At 35.1% G+C, this 21,438-nt stretch overlaps 1 protein-coding gene across 1 annotated transcript in view; it reads right to left on the reverse strand.

Annotated features, from left to right (window-relative positions):
- The window catches only part of WDPCP (WD repeat containing planar cell polarity effector), a 306,031-nt gene that overhangs the window by 125,996 nt on the left and 158,597 nt on the right, over positions 1-21,438 (reverse strand). The window contains exon 4 of the mRNA XM_087823593.1: positions 210-294. Within this exon, the coding sequence (XP_087679719.1) occupies positions 210-294 (85 nt within the window). The remainder of the gene's footprint in view (positions 1-209; positions 295-21,438) is intronic.

Genomic DNA, 21,438 nt, shown 5'->3' on the forward strand with positions numbered 1-21,438 from the left:
ATTTCACAACAGAAAATTTACCTCAAGCTGAAAAAATAAGTTAATCAGAGTAATCAAAATAAATTCTTTTCTATTAGCTAGTTTTTCATTAAATATAAAGAAAATAATGCAACTTCAGCTGGAGAATAGAGGCTCTAACCTTTGTTAGTATTTATTTATGTTGTAACTTATATTTGAAAAATATTGAAATTAATCCAGAGCTCATTTACCCCCAATGTGTAAGGTATTCTTCAAAGACCACAGGTGCAGTTCAGTCAAGCAGAAAGACATCTGATGGCAGAAGGGATCTCTGTCCTGTTTAAAAAATAATTAAAAAGATGAGCCAAATAATTATCTCCCATTGCCAATAAAACCAAGATCCCCAGAACTAACAGAATCACTTGCCACTACTGATATTTGAGATATGGCTCATTAAAATAAACACTTTAATATATACTTGGGTAGCCATCCAGGAATAAACTCTAGAAAGAGGAAAAATACACTTCTTTTCCTAGATTTACTGTTGTCATCATATGTGGTAAGAAGAATATATACTTGAGTTTTCATTGACATGTTTGTTTTTTAAGAGTCTGAGTATATTTAAAATTAGTATTTAAGCATTTTTAAAAACATATTTTTAAGGAAAGGAAACATCTGTTAGGTAATTATTAAGTACAAACACATTTTGTGCTATATTTTTAATGTACAAAGCAAATATTTACGATCTGTCACATACAAACAGGCTAATTAAAATAAAACTTGCAAGGTAAATGGTATATAGTTACTATTATAAGAAATACATTTACTTAGAAGTACATTATGTGAAACCACACTAGCATTCAGGTTAGTTTGTTATTTTACTCCAACTGCATTAAAAAAAATAACAAAAAATGTGCATCCTGTATTTCCTTCCAATGTTACTTGCAGGGGTTTAGTGATGGATATTATTGATAGTTTTTTAAAATCAAGTAGAACCTAATCAATTTAAACTGACTGGAAGACCAATCTGAATCAGGAAAAAAGTCAACATTTTACAAATATTTAAAAATATTTTATATAAGTATCAAATAATTGCTTGGAAATACATGTACTACCATACTCTATGTATACTTTACTACATACTTTACTAAGAAATACATATAGTAAACTACCGTTTTCTTTGTAGATTTCATAATAGAATTGTTCTTTCCAATAAACTTCTGAATAACAAAAGAAGCTTAAAAATATTTTAAGACATCTTTTAGATGGAGAAATAAGCCCTCAGCTTCTTTACCAGTAGAAGTGACTAAAATTATTTCCCATACTATTCATATGGGTGATAATACAAAATAACTTAGACAGTACAAAATTCTTCCTTCATCTTTCCATTTGACCTGCATGCACTTGGAGTCATCAAGAAACATGCATGTTCAACTAATAAGACACACCGTGCTAATTATTAAAATGTCAGAGTGAGCAATTTAGCAGCATAAAAGAAGGGCCAGAGCCTGCCTGGAACAGTGGGCCTCTAAGAAAGCTACAGAGAAATTGTGAAATGTTAGTAGAACCTCAAAGAAGTATAGGATTCCATCAATTAAATGATGATAACACAGATAGTACTAAGTACCTACCTCGTGACAAGCATTGTTCTATACATTTGGTATGCATTACCTCATTTAATTCTCATAACTACTCTTTGAAGTAGTGCCATCATTACTTCTATAATTAGGAAGACAAAGCACAGATAGGTCACATAGCCAGCAGGTAGTGGAGGCAGGTTTTGAATCTTAGCAGACCGGCTCCAGAGTCTGAGTTCACAACCACAGCACTCTCCAGGATTGGGCTATACAGAGATATGGAAGGAGAGTACGAAGTCGTTTGAGTGAAAGGCAGGCATGTCCCAGGGATAGTGGTAGATCAAAGTGCATGATGAAAAGTGATCAACAAATTAAGTTGAAAAGGGTAGAAAGGAAACAGGCTATAATAATAGTAGTAAATTCTGGATTAATCTGAATTCACTCTTTTCCTTATACTAAAGTGTCTTAAAAAGTTAGAGATGGAACAAAGGACCTTTCAATCCCCAGATCTGCCCTATAACCAAAAGCTAGCTGCCACTGCACACAGGTAGGGGGTAAGAGAGCTAGTGGACTGTATTATTATGAAAGAGAATGCAGTTCCTCATCAGGAGGGAACAGGGAAAAAGAGATATTAAACAAATTATGGTTTTTTCAATTCAACTATGACTCTAATAAGGCTGCCATTACTCAAAATATTTCCAAAGCTGTGTTCTTTGGAAATGCTTTCGTTTTATGGGGCTCATTTCAAAATTATTAGTTATAGTTATACTTTTTTTGAAACTGAAATACTTCCTTTTTAGAATATGCAAACTGCACCCTTTTCATTGGGATGGGTGAGGTCTGGAATGTTTATTTAAATAACCAATTAAGTAAATATTTATTTTGCATTTATTAAGCTTAATGTGTAGACTCTAGAATCCAAGTACCTGGTTTCTCATTCTAACTTCTCGGCTTACTAGCCAACTTGGAGAAATTACTTAACCTCCCTGTTTCTCAGCTGCCCTCCCTCAGGACTGTACTGAGAGTCCCTCTTCAGTTACCTTATTGTTGCCATTGTTGCTGCTGCTGCTACCATTACCCAGCATGTCTAGCACTATGCACATTTATATGGAAAAAAACAAAGTATTAAATATAATCTCTCGCTTTATATAGTTATATCACAAGGTGAACTGAATGAATGAATGAATGAATGAATACTAAGTACAATAGGGGTTTCATGACGGAAACACATCTGTATGTGGAAAGGTTTTTACAGAAGAGGAAGTTTTGAACTGGACGTGCAAATGGGTTAGCATTTCAATGGGATAGGGAAGAAAGGACATGATGAAATAGGTCATACTTCCTCTGATACGGAGCATCAAAGTCACAACTTCTAGGCTATACTAGAAAATAAAAGCTCACATTACTCAATGTAATGTTTATTCAAATACCTAGAATTTATGGCAATTTTGGCAAAGACAACGTAGAAGCTTAGCTGTTAATAGCTACATAAAAAGATTTTATCATGCAAATTAAATATAGATTAAATTTTATAACCGAAACCAAAACAGCAACACCTTTATTTACATATCAAAAGAAGACTAATCGTGAAATTTTATTTTTCAGTTTAAGTCAATTCAATAATAAATAATTTGTCAAAACTTTCCCCTGATGACAAAAATGAAGAGTGGAGTACAATTTTCTGTGTAATCCACACTGGCTATTTCTAAGAGGCAGGAATACTTTTAACTAGAATACCAATATGTCTGCTATCCATATCTTTACTAAGTTTTAAAGTCCTAAACTACTCAGAAATCACACAGTTCAAGGGGAGGGGATAAGCAAAATGAGGTCTATGGAGAGCTTCAAATGTCATGTGCAAAGCCCTTGACATTTTGCATTTGGACAGAAGGGGAAATTCTGAGAATAGTACAGTGTAGAGTCTATAATCTAGACTTGTCTTCCAGCTTAGCACCTAAAAATTCATGTCTGGTCCCAATGAGGATGGGAAGACTGAGAAAAATGTACAAGCTGGTTTTCAAAATGCTCTGATGTACAAACAACACTGCTCTAGTTCCCACTAAAAAGTAAAGGAAAAGAGGCGGGGAGAGACATTCTACTTTATAAAGAATCCCTTTGTGGCCCTACAGGGAACATGTGGTACAAGGGTGGTGAAGTGACTACAGGGGTGGTACCCTGCAGAAAGTAAGCAGGATGGTAGCCCTTCAGATTACTAGGCTCATTAAGAGTGGTGGTATCTGGAGGAAATGGGATCCATGCCCAGCAGAAGTAGCCATGGTGGCCAAGGAGTAGTCCATACACCTGAAGAAATGGCAGCAATAAGCTGAGAGGGGAGGCCTAACAAGCAGTAGGTACAGCAAGTGAGAGGAAAATGGCAATGTCCATTAATGACTGGACTTGTTTATGAACACATGGCAACTCCTGTGGATTCCACAAAAGATATGTAATTAAGGAGAAGCCTTTACAGGGGTCATGCATATTATCAGGGGGCAAGAGATATCAAATATGCATTATTCATCCTTTCCCCATGAACTTCAAATATCTGCTAGTAAGATCATATAAAATGAAAGAGAATTGATGGGGTAAATAAAACAAATTTGTAAAAATCTGTGATAATAACTAGGTGGACATGGTGGGAGGGGACCACGTCAATATCCTTTTCAGTCCTCCAGATATTCTGTCTCCACAGTGTGCAGTCTTTTTTGAAAGATGCAGACCTTTAAACATCTTCCATCTTACTCAAGAATGCCAACAGTTGAAAAGAATTTCCTTGTATAAAAAATCTACCTGGAGGAAGTAGTCAAGACTGAAATGGTATTATTCAAATATTGCATTAGTGCATAAATAGTTGTTTTGGAAGGGGGGAAGACTTTCAGAAGAATGCTGGATTCTGCATTTGGGAAGGGGTGTGTGGAAAAGGGAGTGAAATAGAGAGTTCTCAACAAAGTACACTGAGGAATGCTGCCCCACTCAGTGTTCTTGTGCATTTCTCTGGGGATAAACCCGATGCACTTGACTTAGAACTAGCACAAAGTAGCTATATAGGGGGGAAATGAATGAAAGAATTAATTAAAAATATAGCATTATTGAATATTGAATAGGAAAAAGAATTATCCAAATGAAAAGGGCAGATGGATGAACATAACAAAAATTGCCCATAATTTTTCATTTATTTTAAAATATCTTTGTAACTTTTACAACTTTCTGTTACCTTAATTTTATAAGGTAGTTGATTACAGTCTTAGATGTCTCAGAAGGCCATTCTGAATCCAAACTTCAGTCTCCAAGAGAGAATAAGAAACATGATTTGAATTGAGCACAACCTAAACCTAGATTTATTTTTTCTTTTGTGTGTGTGTGTGTGGGGGGGTGTTAGGGGGCATCTATGATAGCCCAAATTTTCAGGACAGAGGGATGAGAAGATCCTAGAAAGCCCATTACAATAAATTAATATTTATTTGCCTTAAGAATAATTGTTACCATATAGACTAAATTTTAGGAAAGTAACATGCAAAATGGAAACAGCTGCATTAAGATGCTATGACTTGTTATGCTTTTGATAATCTTTTGAAAAATAAAAACTATGTTGCTAAATAAATCTGCAAAATATTTTCCTTTCCTGGTTTCTGAAGTCAGCTATTTTGACTGATTTGGGAAGAATTAGAAGCTTGAGGGCAAATAAGACCCTAATGTAAAACATGATGGGAAAGAAAGAATTAACAGAGAAGACACTGGTGTAGTTTAACAAAGATAAATGATACTATGGTGCTGAAAGGATATTTAAGATGAAAGTGTATTAACAAAATGCCTTAAACAGCCTAAGGGAATATCTTGGGTGCATGAACTTAGAACATATACTTATTATCTATTATCTATTATCAAGAGATATTCTGAGGAATATCTATTCATCGATTCAAAATGTACAAAAATAAAGACAACTTAAGGCATGAATTTAAGATAAACCCCTAGTTAGCTGTATTAGATGTTCTAGTCATCATTAGATAATTTTCAAATTACATAAAACACAGTATATTCCCCCACAATATCTTATCTAATGCCATCAACAGAAATTATATTAATACCTGTAAAGCATATGCATGAATATATTTTAATCAATGTCATATTTCAGAACTAAAAAAAGTGACATATTCAACATTAAACAAAAACAAGGAATTATAAAGTTCATGTAAACAACTGAGGAGTCTCAAAATAATGAAACCTCAATCTTGGCCCTGGCCAGATGGCTCAGTTGGTTGGAGCATTGTCCCATACTCCAAAAGGTTGTGGGTTCAATCCCCGGTCAGGGCGCATATGGCAGGCAATTGACTGATGTTTCTCTTTCACATCAATGTTTCTCTCTCCTCCCCCCACTTCCTCTCTCTCTAAAATCACCAAAAAAATGTCCTCAGGTAAGGATTAAAAAAATAATAAATAAATAAATAAATAAATAAATAAATAAATAATAAAATTAAAATAAATGTTTTAAAAAGAGAGATCTCAAGCTTGGATTGAACCAATTTTAACAGAAGACTGAAGTATTAGGAACACTGGGTCCTTTGGACCTGAGAGAGTCCTATGATACCTAAATATTAATTAAATATCACAAATACTTTGAGCACCTTAGGTATATGACATTCCACGAGTCACAGACCCAAAGATTTAGAAAGCAGGGTCTCTGCTATTAAATACCTGTAATCTAGTGTAGCAGATAAAATAATCACAAAAACAACCATATGGAGTTCGTATATGTGCTAATTTAGCAACATAAACAAAGGGCTATAGGTGTTCTAATTTGATAATAAAGAAATGTTCTTAGAAAGTAGAAAGCATTTGAGGATTGTCAGATTTCAACAAAGGGAGAGATAAAAAGGAGGAATATACAAAAGCCTAAATTAGAAAGATGCAAGGATTATTTGAGAAAAAATAAACAATTGGTTTGGTGTACAAATAGAAGAAAGAATTCAGGGCCACACTAAGGAAGTCTTTGAACGCCAAACCTAGGAATTAAGACTTCGTATCTGTTAGGTAGCTAATTGAGGAGGAGTAATGAAAAGTTTTTGATTTGGTAAGGTATTTCAGGAAGAGGAATCAGCAAATGAGAATTGTTGTTCAAAGATTAAATGTGTGGGTGGGGATATTAGAGGAGTAGAGGAATATTTGATACAAGTGACCTGTTAGAAATGGAATAAAGTAACAGATAACACCAGTATTCTGTAACAAAGACTTGAATTGGGATGGTGGCAGATGGAATGTAAACAAATAAACAGATTTAAGTGATCTTGCAAAGAAAGAATCAAACAGTATATGAGAACTGATGAATAGCGGAAGTGAGGGCAAAGGAAGAATCTGGAGTAACCAGCAAGGATGGGATCTGATTACTGCACAGATAGTGGCCCTAGCTATGAACATGGCTCCACGGAGTAGGCATGCCTCCATCGTCATGCGCCAGGTAACAGGGTTCCCGTGCATTCTGTTCACAATGACTGCCTCATTTATTCAACCCACACACCTCAATTTTCCTAGCACCTGACCGGGCTACTTAGTCTCCTGTTATACTTTAGCCCTGCCCCTCAGTTTGTAACTCTGGGTTTTTTCTCTTCCTTAGACTATGCTTCAGCTTCTTCACTGTGGCAAAGGACTCACAAATGCCAGTTTCAAGGGCAGTACATGAATTAAAACATACATAGAAATAGGTTCATCTAGAAGAGGAACAAGCTTTGCTAATGTCAATAAGTTGAATTTTAGAAACAGTGGGAGTTAAAGGTATAAGGGTAGATATGGGTACAGATATCTAACTGTTAGCTGGAAATACAGGAAAGGGGCCTGGACCATATAAAAACTATTATGAGATTTCTAAATAGAAAGAAAAGTTTAAACCACTGAATAAGATCCCAGAAGGACAATTAAGTCAAGGGCAGATTTTTTGTAATTCTCCAACATGGAGAAAATGAAAAAGACAGACGGAAGAGAAAATGGTATATGTGTCTTTAAGTGGTTATACAAGGATCAAACTCACTTCCCAATTTTTATGTAGAGATGACCTCAATATGGTTTAATGAGAAGTGATGTTTCATAGAGGCCACAGACATTAAGCCTTCTCAAGAAGGTGTGGTTCTATTGCTCTGAATGCTGGGCTCTGAGCCAGAAATGTCTTAATTCTAGTCCTGCTGCAGCAAATTTACTCCAAATCACTTAACCTCTGCCTCAATTTCCCCACATGCAAAAGGGATAATAATACTGGCCCACATTTGTACGAGTGTTGTAAGTATTAATTAATGTCGTGTAATGCTTTGAAGATGAAAAGTACTGAACATTATTAGCGGATATTGCACAACTAATTGCCTATAATGCTGAAAAGTTTAGCCTTTAATTTTATTCAAACAGCAGTTATCGAGTAAGTGTCATAACTCCCTTAGTGACATTTATCTTCAAATATGATTTTTAAATTATTTTAGATATACAGCGTGAGGCAAAAGTAGGTTTACAGTTGTGAGTGTGTAAAACACAGTTCATTCTTACATTATTATTTATTAATTACTGTGTTATTTTCCATCTGACTAACTGTATATAGGTCTTTTCTATATTATAAGTATTGTATCATAGCATATAAAGTTCTAGATCAGTTCAGAAGTCTAGCACACACCAATTCAACCTAAAAAGTGTAAATATTCTGGACATATTTATTTGATAATGATCACCATTGCAAGTATTCAATAAATGCTAAAAGATAATACTTTAACTTATAAAATTTTAGATTTAACAAATAACACTCAGCAATTAAATGCCAGAAACAAAATGCAAAAGCACAAAACACTCTATCATGTCCTTATTTTTAAAAGGAACCACAGAACCTAAAAGTACCAAAAAAAATGGAGGAAAATTTAAATCCATTAGACACTCTGCCTGGTCTTTTGTTTCTTCTTGGGTTTTGAAATTATGATAGTAATGCATGCTTTTTGTTTAAAAAATACAAAATGTATGGAAGTTTTTAATGTTAAAATGAACTTGTGCCCCTCCCCTCGTCTTCCCCATTCTGAAGGGAGCCACTGAGCAGCACAGCCTATAGCATTCCAGACCTTCTTTGATGAATTTCGAGTATGGCCACACCCATACTGACTTGTTTTGTATTTTTGTAAAGACAGAATTTTATTATACACACAGTTTGTTCTTTTTCATTGAACAAACAGCGTGGATATTCTCCCTGTTAGCATATACAGATTTACCTCATTGTTTTTAAGTAACTGCAAATGTTCCATTGGATAGTGATCATAATTTAATCATTCCCTTAATGAAAAACATTCTGTTTCTACTTTTTGCCTTACAAATACACTACTACTATGAAAATATATGTGCACACCTTATGTTTTGATAAGTGCTGTCAAACTGGCCTCCAAGAATGTACCAATTTACAGATCCACCAATAACATGACTGCTTGTTTCCCTATGACCTCAATAGGATGGAGCATTATTAAAGTTTTAATTTTTGCCAATCAGGTAGGTAAAATATGGATTCTTATAGTTTTAAGTTCCATTATCCATTCATTAAAAAGATGAAACATCTTTTCATGTATTTTTTTATCAGTTTTGTTTCTATAAATTACCTTTTCCTACCTTTTACCCACCTTTCTATTGAGTTATCTATCCCTTTCTTTATATATGAATATTAATCCTTTGTTACATACACTGGGCATATTCAGTCCTTAATTTTTTCCCAATTTTATTAATGAAGAAAATAGGGAATGTAGAATTCCCAGTTTTTCAAAAATTGGGTATAACGTAACATGAGCTGTTTGATCTCAATTCAGTGAGTGCTGCGCAAAGTGCCACAGCCAGAGGATGGCTCTTCACAGCTGCTAAAAATTGGTCAGACGATGCCATTTCTAGAAGAAGCAAAGGCAGTACAGTCCTATGTTCCAAGAAAACCTGTGCATCATTCTTATCAAAAAGAGGTGAGAAGAAATTCTATGCCTAGAAAAAAATAATAGGAGTCCCTTCACTTTCCCAAAATAAATTGTGGCAAAAATCTTTATAAATCTCCTGTTATGCTTAAATTTGGAAAATATTTCTCTAGGGCATTGTACAACTGTTTAATTCACTTAGTTAAATAGATCTTGTCAATTTAACATTTTCTGTACTGTAAGCAGTTTTGACATTTAGACAATTTATCAATGGCTTCTTCACTGTGGCCTGTTTCCTCCTCTTTTTCTGCTCATTACATGCAACAAATTTAATTTCACTAATACTCAAAGATCGGTGTTGACCTTTGCATGGCCATTTTCTAGGTTTTTGTTAATACAAACATCTTGTTTGCTGATGCTCACTTTAAATACTTCGCTGCACACAATTTCCAATATTCCAAAGAGACTTGTATCTAGCTGATGTGCATTTTTTTCACGACAGTGCAAAATAATTGCAATGGCTTATATCAGGCATTTGGGGGGGGAGGGGGAGTATGCTTGCATAAACTAATAATATTGACAACAATAATATAATCTTTGCTTACCACCACCTCCAATGCATGTACCCATCTTTCTGATCTTAAAAAAAGATAAACTTAATTCTTGTTTTTAGGATGTATTTCAATCACAACAACAAAAAGACAAGGGAAATACAAATGTTGGTGATGTGATCATGATAATTAATTCTAAGTTATAACTCCATAAATATAGTTTTATGCTACACTTGAAGAGACAGAAAGAAATGTGATTTTGAAGAAAAAATAAACAGAATTTCAGAAATAATTCCTAAAGAGCTGAGTTACAGACAAGAGAGCACTGAAATGTTCTTATCTAAACCAATGCTAGCTGACAAAATAATTTGTCAATTTAGAATGCCTGTTTTAAAAAGCATATAAATCAAAGACTGTTGCAAAGTGGGCAGGAATAAAAAAGATAGAGATCCTTTCTCTTCAAATAGGAAAGACAGTGAAAAGTTTTGAAGTGGCCTGCAGCTATACCACCTCAACCTTGTCAGATTTCACTTGTCAACTCTTTGATGACAGACTGCCACCCCCTCTAAAAACCTAACCCTAGTAACTGTTGAAAGAAATGGCTTCTTATAAAAAGGGGAATATCTCATGCAACTTGATAGTTGTATACTTTAAAATCCCCTTTTCCCAAATGAAACTTGAAAAACTTTTTCCTGTGGCTTTTCATCAAAACTCAGAAGCTAAAGACCCCTCCCACTCTGGGGAAGTAAAAGAGGGTAACCTATTTTAAAACCTATTAAATGTACTTTATATTCACTATTTCATTTAATCCTCACAGTAACCTACTGAAATTAGGTACTAAATTGTGTATTTGCATGCATATGGGGAGGGGGGGTAAAGGGGGGAGAGTGAGCATAAAAGTATTTTTTTTCTGGGCAGGGAATAGCAGTTTCTCTAAGAAGTCCATTTGCCTCCCCTCTTCCCATCTCCAAATGAACTCTGATAGACTCTAAAACTCTTAATTTACAGATATGAAAACTGAGGTCCAGGGAAGAAAAGTATTTTGCACGAGTTCAGTCATCTTGTTAGGGGAACAGTTAGGACTAGAATTCCTGTCCAGATTATCTATGCAGTGCTCTTTCTACTCTGCCTCCCTCTGCCTAAACACTGTGTTAAATAGACCCTTTTAGTTGAGCTTCTGCTTCAGCACCTGAGATGAGTGTCAGTTTACACATGTATAAGTAATCCATGTCGAAAGATAAAGATGGAACCTATTTTTTGGCTAAATTTACTTAATTTTATTTAGAAAGACTTTGGAGGAAGTTACTTAAATGACTAAGAATTATTTTAATTAACATATCAATAGTTTGTAAGTAAACTGATGTATCTAAAACTTCTGATTAAAAGTGACATTTCTTAAATACTAAAGAATCTTCACACTATTCACTTAGCAAACTTCATAGATAATATAATAATAAGTTCCAACATGAATTATGTTTTATGGCTGGTTATTAAACAAATTAATATCTTCCTTTTAAGTTACTATAGCAGAGAAGCTTTATTTCTATTTTGACTACCCTTATTTCATGGTGGCTCTCATTAAGTTCTCAGCTTATGACAAGTTCCTAATGAAATGCACACAAGCCCTAAATACAGTTTATAAGGATTCTGCAGTGAATCCTTATATATTGTGATTGCATCTTCCTTCATACTCTTTCTTCCCTGACTGGCTTTTTCCACATTTACTAATGGTTTGTCACAGAGTTATCACTTATATAATACTTTTATTATTTTGTTTCAGTGGTTGGGGAACCAAAATAGGTAACTCAGGAAAAAACAGCCCTTTCTTATTGAAATGAAGGCTTGTGAATAACCACAAAGGTCCCCTGAGAAGGGATCAATTTCACCTTAACATATTTAACACAAGATACATCATCACAGCTTAAAATGTTAGTAACTCCCCAATGCAGTACAAAATTATTACCTGATATTTAAATATCAGTAGAATAAAACAAGAAAGAGTCTAGATTATGATCATGTTTTATCCTAAAGCCCACACAAATGGATTAATAAAAAAATGTTTCCTGTGCTTTTAAAACTGCACTCTATATTAAGCTATGGAGTAAATGGGATAATGTATTTGAAAATACGTGGCAAATGATAATTGTTCAATAAATGTCAGTTTCCTTTTCCTAACATTCAATAATCTTAAAAGAGTCTGATTTCAATAATACAAAAGGAAAAATATTCTAATTATTTTAGCATTTCACTGGGTATCATTTCATCTATTTTTAATTTGGTTCAACCTACACTTGCTAAGCATCTACAAAGTGCCAGCCATTGGGGCAGGCATTCACGGATATGGAAGAAAAAAAGACAAGTAGTACTTGCACTTGAAGAGGTCATAACTTATTGGGGGATGGGGTGGTACGAGGAGAAAATAAGTACAATTATATAAGAGTATGGAAAATAAAATAGAACCATGTCCAAGAAACTGCAGAGAAGAGAGTTATTAATTCTAGCATCTGACACAATTTCAATCACAAAAACAGGAATTATATAGAGCCATCTGTCAGTTAACAATGGGGATACATCCTAAGAAATGCATCGTTAGGTGATTTCATCATTGCAGGAACATCGAGTGCACTTACACAAACCTCAATGACATAGCCTACTCACACTGAGGCTATATGGTATATAGCCTCTTATTCCCAGGCTACAAAGTGTACATAATGTTTTTGTACTGAACACTGTAGGCAACTGTAACACAATAATATTTGTGTGTCTAAACATATCTAAACATAGAAAAGGTACAGTAATATGATATAAAAGATAAAAAATGGTACAATTGTATAGAGCACTTACCATGAATGGAGCCTGCAGGACTGGAATTTACTCTGAGTGTCAGTGAGTGAATGTGAAGGTCTAGGACATTACTGTACACTACTGTAGACTTTATAAACACTGTACACTTAGGCTACGCTAAACTTAATAAACAGTATTTTTCTTTCTTCAATAATTAATTAAACCTTAACTTGCTGATTTTTTTTTTATAAAACTTTAACTTTTTAAATTTTTTTACTCTTTTGTAGTAACAGCTTAAAACACATTTTACAGCTATACGAAAATATTTTTCTTTATATACTTATTCTATAAGCTTGTTTTTAATTCTCAAATGTTTTTTTTTTTTTACTTCTGAAGCTTTTTAATTAAAAACTAAGAACATATACACAGCTTAGCCTAGGCTTACAGAGGGCCAGGATAATCAACATCACTATCTTCCACCCCACATCTTGACCCAGCGGAGGGCCCTCCAGGATAAGGTGCAGGGAGCTGTCACATCCTCCGTGCTACAATAACAATGCCTTCTTCTGGAACACCTCCTGAAGGACCTACCTGAGGCTCTTGAGGAGGTGTCATTCTCTTTAGGAATATGGCCGTGGTGGTTGGTTTGTTTCTTTTTTCCATCAAATATCTGCTTTTAAGCAGATAATGCACCATGAACATTCTTTTCTATTAATGAAAATCTTTTGGTGTTGGGGTCCACGTTTTCAAACTTTAAAAGGAGCTTGTTAAGGTCTCTAAAAGCTTCTGCTAACCCCACACTGTGCATTTCCTTGGGTAGGGGCTCTTCTTTTGCTTCTGCAGTTCCCTTCTCTCCTGCCTCTTCTTCAGCTCTGTGTCCCTCTTCCAGTTCCAACAACTCCATATTAGTCACTTCCTCAGGAATCACTGACAGGGGTACAAGGGTACAATAAAAATATGATTTTTATTTTTCTCTTCCTTTCTCTCTCCTTCCACTCCTTTTTACTAACAGAATGTGTGAGTAATTGATTAATCAACTGTATATGTTTAACCTTACGTTCTGGCTAAGATTTTGTTGCAGTTCTCAGATAACCAGGAAAAAACAAAGAGACTTTAAACCCAGCCCTGAACTTACACTCCTCGCCTGAACATTGATCGATTAGGTCTCAAGAAGCACCGGGATGACGCATGCCCGATCACCACTTGACAGGTTTCATAAGGCTGACCATCCTGTTCCGGGAACCAGCAATGAAGACATTCATCAAGACCTAACACCCCCACAGGGACTCAAATTCCAGGATGGCAAATCACCAGAACCCCCTTTGTACTCTCTACCTGCATTCCCTTTCCCTGATTCTCCTATATAAGCTTACTCCTAACAAACTTAAGGGGAAGACGGATGTTTGGGTTTTTACCTGCCACCTTCCCAGATTTCTGGCATCTGATGTTATTGAACGTGTACTTATAATCCAATCCCTGTCTCTGCTTTTTGGCTGGGTGGTGACAGGCAGCACGAGCCTTGGACTTGGTTGACCTCCGGTTACATCACCTCTAGGAGCTCTTCGATGTCATTCTCATCCACACCCAAGTTAAAGTTGTTTGCCATCTCTACCACAGTCTGTTGATTTTTGCAACCTTCTCATCCTTGGCAAATCCTCTGAAGCCATGGACAAACCTCCTGAGTGTCTTCTTCAGATACCATTCATACACTCCTTAATGACATCATCCCAAGCCCAAGCAAGTTCTTGATGCAGTCGCAGACGTTGTAATCCTTCCAGAACTGCATCTGTGTTTTCTCAGTATCTTCCTCACTTGCAGCAACAGCCTGAGCAAAAGTCTTCCTTAGGTAGTAGGCCTTAAAAAGCTGTATAATTCCTTGATCTATTGGTAGAATCGAAGAGGTAGTGTTTGAAGGGAGAAACACCTCTTTGCTATTGAGATACAGATCACCAATAAAAGGAGGATGTCTGGGAGCATTATCAACAATAAGCAAAATCTTGAGAGGTATGTTATTCTTCAAATAGTACTTCTGCATTTCACTGGCACAGCAATTCAGGAGGGCATTTTGGAAGAGGAGCTGGGTCATCCATGACTTCTTATTGCTCCTGTAGTATACTGGCACTGGGCACATTATTGATATGCTTATAGGCCCTGTCTCACTGTGCCAGATCACACAGGGTTTCAATTTATAGCCTGCAACACTGCCCCCAAACAAGACTGTTATCCTGTCCTTAAAACCTTGAAACTTGACATTGACTTGGCCTCCTTATGGATAAAGTCCTTTCAGGCATCAGTTTCCAGAACAGGGAGGTTTCATTCATATTGAATATTTGCTCTGACAAGTAATTTTCCTCCACAATCTGCTTATCTGAAGTTTCCAAAAATTCTTCAGCTGCCTTCACATCAGCACTCACACAGACTCACCACTCACTTTCACATTCTGTAATGAATAACGATTCTTGAATCATTTAAACCACCCAGAGCTGGCAGTAAATTCAACACTATAGTGGAGTCCAGCCTTTTCTTTCAACATCACAAACATTATTTTTCCCTTTGGCCATGACTGTCATGGTGCTGAGAAGGATATGCTTCTGTGCCTGGTCTTCAATCCAGGACATGAGAAGTTTCTCCATGTTTGATAAGGGCCCTTCTCAAATTTTTGTTAGTCTTATTGCTGTCAATGTAGCAGGCCCTTTAACAGCTTCCATCACTTTGTTCTTGCTCTTCAAGATCACAGCTGTGGTGGAACGGACTGTGCCTGACTGGCGAGCAATAACCGTCACTGATTTCCCACCTTCACAGTCCTTACATTTCATTTCATTTCTAGGTCAATCACTAGATATAGCCTCTTACTGGCAACATTAGCAGTGGGTTTTTTTACGCTTAGGAGCCATGGTGAATGAAACAACACAGGATTAAATGAAGCACAAGAGAAAATGATGCAGCCAAGGAACAAGGTAAGCGCGAGATGCCAGAAGAGGCTTCTGCCGGCATAACATGGCATACTGTGCTACAGCAAACTTTTTTTTAAGTAGAAAGAGTACACTCTAAAATAATGATTAAAAGCATAGTATAGTAAATACATAAACCAGTAACAGTTTGTCATCATTATCAAGTATTATGTACTGTACATAATTGTATGTGCTATACTTTTATATGACTGGCAGCCCGGGTTACTTTACACTGACATCACCACAAGTATGGGAGTAATTCATTGCACTACAACGTCATGACAGCTACGAGGTCGCTAAGCAATATAAAATTTCCAGCTCCATTATAATCTTATAGGACCATTGTCCATTTGGTGTGTCAATGACCAAAATACTCTTATATAGTGCATGACTATAGAGCAACTACCATGAGAAAGACCTGAAGTCTAGCAGAGCAGATTCTCTACAACTGAGGATATAAAGAAAAAGCCACATGAAGATGGGTAAGAGGAGCAGAGACATGGTCCAGTCAGGACCCACACCCCTAGTGTGGCATCCCACAAATGGAAGGGATATCACAAACATTGAGGTCCCCCCTAAAGAGCAAGAGGTCCAAGACCCACATCGGGCTCCCCAAAAGGAACTCTAGAAGTGAGAAGGGAGTGGCACAATATATTCGAAGTGATAAAAGAATAAAATCTGTAATGCAGAATACTCTAACCAGCAAGGTTATCGTTCAGAATTGAAGGAGAGAGAAAGTTTCCCAGGCAAGCAAAAGCTGAGAGAGTTCCTTCACCACTGAACCAGCATTACAAGACATATTAAAAGGGAGTTCTTTAAAGAGCAACAAAAACAGGCCAAAACTAGAAATAAGAAAATACATGGAAAAAAAGGTCACTAGTAAAGGTGAACACATAGTAAAGGTATTGGATCAACCACTTATAAAGCTTGTATAAATGTTTAAAGAAAAAAGAAGCAAAATCATCCACATCTATAATAATAAGGAATGCATGCACAGATACACACAGATACACACACACAGATACACACACAGATACATGCACAGATATACACATTGATACACACACTCACAAAGATATAAATACGTCAAAAACATAAAACATGGGGGGGTGCGTAGAATGCTTTCAAACTTAAGTGACCATCAACTTCAAACAGAGTGCTATATACATAAGATGTTACATATGAAGCTCAAGGTAACGACAAGCCAAAAGCCTATAATAGGTATACAAAAAATAGAGAGGAACCCAAACATAACACTAATAAAAGTCACCAAAAAGTCACCAAATCACAAAAGAAGAAAGCCAGGGAAGAAAAGAACAGAGAAAAACTACAAAAACAACCAGAAAACAATTAACAAAATGGCAATAGGTACATACTTATCCATAATTACTTTAAATATCAATGGATTAAGTGCTCCAATCAAAAGACATAGGGTGGCTGAATGGATAAAATAACAAGACCCACACATTTGCTGCCTACAAGAGAGTCATTTCAGATCTAAAGACACATAGGTTGAAAGTGAAGGGATGGAAAAACATATTCCATGCAGAGAGAAATGGAAAATAATGGGCATAAGGATGCTCATAAACTCAGAGTCAATAATTGGTGTTGTTGCCAACTCAGGCTGCAGGTGTGTGTCTGTAGACAGCACAGTTCAGGGTTTGTCACAGATGGCACCACCAATGAGAAGGTGCCTAGGTCGTCAAAGCAGGGTTTCTATTTTTTCAGTAGTTAGTAGTCAGTTATTTTCTAATAAAGAAAATTAGGTGATAAACGTATTTCAACTACAAAATATTTTTTATTTATAGCTGAAAATATATGAGTGCATGATGAATTTGGTATGAACAATAGTTACTATGCATCTTCTTTTCATGAACTTTCCAACTTACACTTATGTAAAGCACCTAATCTATGAAATTGATGTTTGGACATGATTTAGTTATTTCAAACATAAGTTTTATGATGTAACTTTGTTGCAAATTATTAAATATTACTTAAAAGTACTTTCCACCAAAGATACTCAATAAAAGGTTTAATACTGTTACAGAGCAGCAGTCGATTCCTGAAAACTACATTTGTTTTGGATTTGTTAACCTCCTATACCTAAATCACTGATTATGCCAATAAGCAAATTTGTGCAATTTCCCTTCAGAAATTGCATTTACTGTTCCTAAACCTCGGCAAATTTGGAAAATCTCCAAGGTTTTAGTGTTACTCATTTTATGTCAGATCAAAAGGAGAAAAGAAAGTTCTCAGATAAGTAGGGATCACCTACTATATGCTGAGTGCTTTATATGCAAATTATCACTTAGATTTGACAATAACCATATGAGGTAGTATTTCCCTGTTTTATAAAGCAGAAAATTGAAACTACACTTTTAACTCAAATTTGTCTAATTCCAAAACCCATCATTTTGTCACTACGTGCTTCTTCCATTGTTGGGTATTTAAAACAATTTTTTCAAAAGTTCTGATGCTCCACCCCATGATCCAATTGCTACAGCCAGTGTGAGGCTCGGAGACTTCCTTCACAGATGCCTGTCACCCCCACACCAAAGGGAAAGGGCACAGCCAGCCACCATGTTAAGGAGACACTCAGCCTGTGGAGAAGACCACATTTGGGGAGGGGAGCTGGCCTCTTGCCCACAACCAGCACCCCCTTGCCAACCATGTGCATGAGGCTTCCTGGGACTTAGATCCACCAGCTTCAGGTCAGTTTTCAGATGACTGCAACCTCATGAGAGATCCTGTGTCAGAGCTGCCCATCTAGGCCACTCACAAATACCTGATGTACAGAAACTATGAGGATAAAAAAATGTTTCTTTTTTAGAGTTCTCATATTCTTTCATTAAATATATGAGTAATTCATTCTGAATGTAGGCAACCTTTCCAGTCTTATCACCAACACATTTTCCAACAATATGGAGTACACGATAGCTACACAGATATGTTCACTGTCTCACTGAAAGAGGGAGGGGGAGGGGAAGAGAAAGGAAGAGGGAACAAGGGCAAAAGAAAGAAAACCCCACCCTTTTAAGTCTTTCCGATTATCTGTCACCACCTTTGTGTCCTCTTTTCCCTTCTTAGAACTGCTTTTTCTTAAGTATATCCCAATCTTCCTACTCCTTTCCATCCCCATTACTTCCACTCTAGCTTAGTCCACCATCTTATCTTGCCTGGAGCACTCCAGTAGCCCTCTAACTGGCCTCTTATTTTCAAGTTTTGAGCCTCTATTATCCATTTCCTATAAAATATAAAAATATTTTTAATTTTTTAATATATTAGGCACAATATATAATAATATAGTATTTAATATAAAATATTTTTAAATATACAAATCAGATAATTTTATGTGTCTAAAACTCTTCAAAAAGCTTCTCCTTGCATATGTCTTAAAGTCCTTACAGGGGCATACACACCCCTGTGTGAGTTGGCCTGGTGTCTATGTCTCAGACTTTTCTTATTTTTCCCTTTCAATTCTTGAACCCAAGTCTGTTAGAACTCTAAAAAATTGTTAAAGAATATTGTGTCAACATCTGTTGCTAAAATATTTAAAGGAAACCTATCTTAGCAACAATAGCATTTGATAAAAAGTGAAAATTTCCCCAAATATGCAATTAATTTTTAAAAATTTATCTTTTCTTCTAAGACATTTAATCCACGATTTATACATATAGAAAACTGTATTATTTCATGGCAATCTGGCTAATTTTTGGACACCTAAAGCCTCCCTTTTCATTTGAAGTCAAAACTGTACATATATTACAAGGTGAAAGCAGAGAGAATTCTTTTGCATTGCCAAAGCTTCTATAACATGTAGTTTGAGTAAAATGAGTATGCTGAATAACATCTGCTCCACAAATGATGGTTAAAAAAAATTCTGGTAAAACTCTGATTATTCCAAGTAGTATCAAATTAACTTTAACGGTATATTTCTTTCTAATAGTTGAACTATTATCTATAAGCAATCAGAGAACTTGAACCGATAATTCTAATAAGTATTGCCATTTATTTACAGATAAATAATAGTTGATAAATCATTTCTTGAGTGATTTAGAACATGTATATTTTTTATTTCTTAATAGTCTTAACAATTTTATCATTTTTATTGTCATTCTAAATAGAAAAAAGGTATTCTATAAAAAGGTCCTGTCCCAGGAGCTTTATAATCAGTATCATTTTGAAAAACAAATTTTAAAACTAGACTTTTAAAAACTGTATAGAAACTGTTTTCTGTGTCACTATTTAAAGGTAGCTTAAAGATGGTCTGAACAATTCTATTTAAGACAGAAATAAGTTTTCTATATTAAGAAACAATATTAAATTTACTAATTATTTTTATAAACGATAAGTATAAATATTCATTTGGCCTGTTAACTTTCTTATAAAACATCAAAATATTTGTTTTTCTTTAATAATGAGGTTAAACTCCTATAAAGTCAGAATATTTACAGCTAGTGCAAACAAATTCATCTACGGAATTAAAAGGCATGGAATTCAGAAAATTCATTACATGAAATGTTCCCTTTAAAAGCACATTTTTATGTAGAGAGCAGCCTGCTGATATAGCTCTTCTCTTATGGTTGGCTAAGGAATGGACTTGGTGCTTGCAAAAGGCACCCCTAACTGTTCAGAAATAAAGAAATGCTAATGATGGACCAGAAAACATATGAGAGTTTATATTATACATGACAATAATATCTCTAGATGTGATTGCTTATGTTCAAAAATGCAAAAATAAGTCAGAACTATATCTATTATTACATATTTTCCTAATTAAAACAAATCCTATATTTCAGTTTTCAATTGGTCCCATTTTAATTTAATAAACATTATACTCAAATACTTTATGATTTTTTCAAAACTGCACACAGTTTTTACTGTCAGGATTTATAATTCAATACAGTGTATAATAAAGTAAATTATAAAAATACATGTTTTTATATTTTACATTATTAATTGTATATGTTAAAAACAACTTCAGATTACTTTCATATTTTTGTTACCATAATACTCTTTCTTGTTTTTTCAAAATCACTTAGCATTATGAAAAATGGAGGAACGGATATTAAAATATATAGAAAATGTTTCACTTTTTCTTCAGTTGGTATTAAAGCAGCAAATGTTGGGTTTCTGCTCTTTTCTTCCCCCTCATTCTCTGATCAACAAACATATTATTAAATGTGTAAAAGTAAGGGTAAAAGAGTTGTGTAAAAGCCAGCCCAGTTAGTAATTTCTAACTAAGGAGACTAGAGAAAAACTGGCTTTTTTGACATCACTTTTAAATCTCTCTGGGCTAAATTTTTAGTCAGCATATGAGAATGAACCATAGCAAACCCTTTACCCTAATGAGTATTCTGTGTGTAACTCCCCATGCATCAAAAATAAGGCCCACACAGTTTCTCTTTCAATTATCTAAATAAATATGTGCATATATAGTAGAAAATCTAAATTCTTTATAAAACCTTAACAAACATATAATGTATATATACATATACATATTTATACATCAATAATATATATGCACCATACACACACACCCCCCCCCCACACACACACGTGTGTGTGCCTTTATCTCCATACTCTAGCAATCTTCTACTACTCAGCTAAGAAGTTAAGTTCCAGTCATTAAAAGGATTATCCAAAATAAGTGCCTGCATAGCAATATCTTGGTCGAGGTCTGAATGAGCTATATATTTAACAGAGCGTGTCAAATGTG

This window comes from Miniopterus natalensis, chromosome 13, assembly GCF_054644295.1.
Source record: "Miniopterus natalensis isolate mMinNat1 chromosome 13, mMinNat1.hap1, whole genome shotgun sequence".
In the NCBI taxonomy this organism is placed as follows: Eukaryota; Metazoa; Chordata; class Mammalia; order Chiroptera; family Miniopteridae; genus Miniopterus; species Miniopterus natalensis.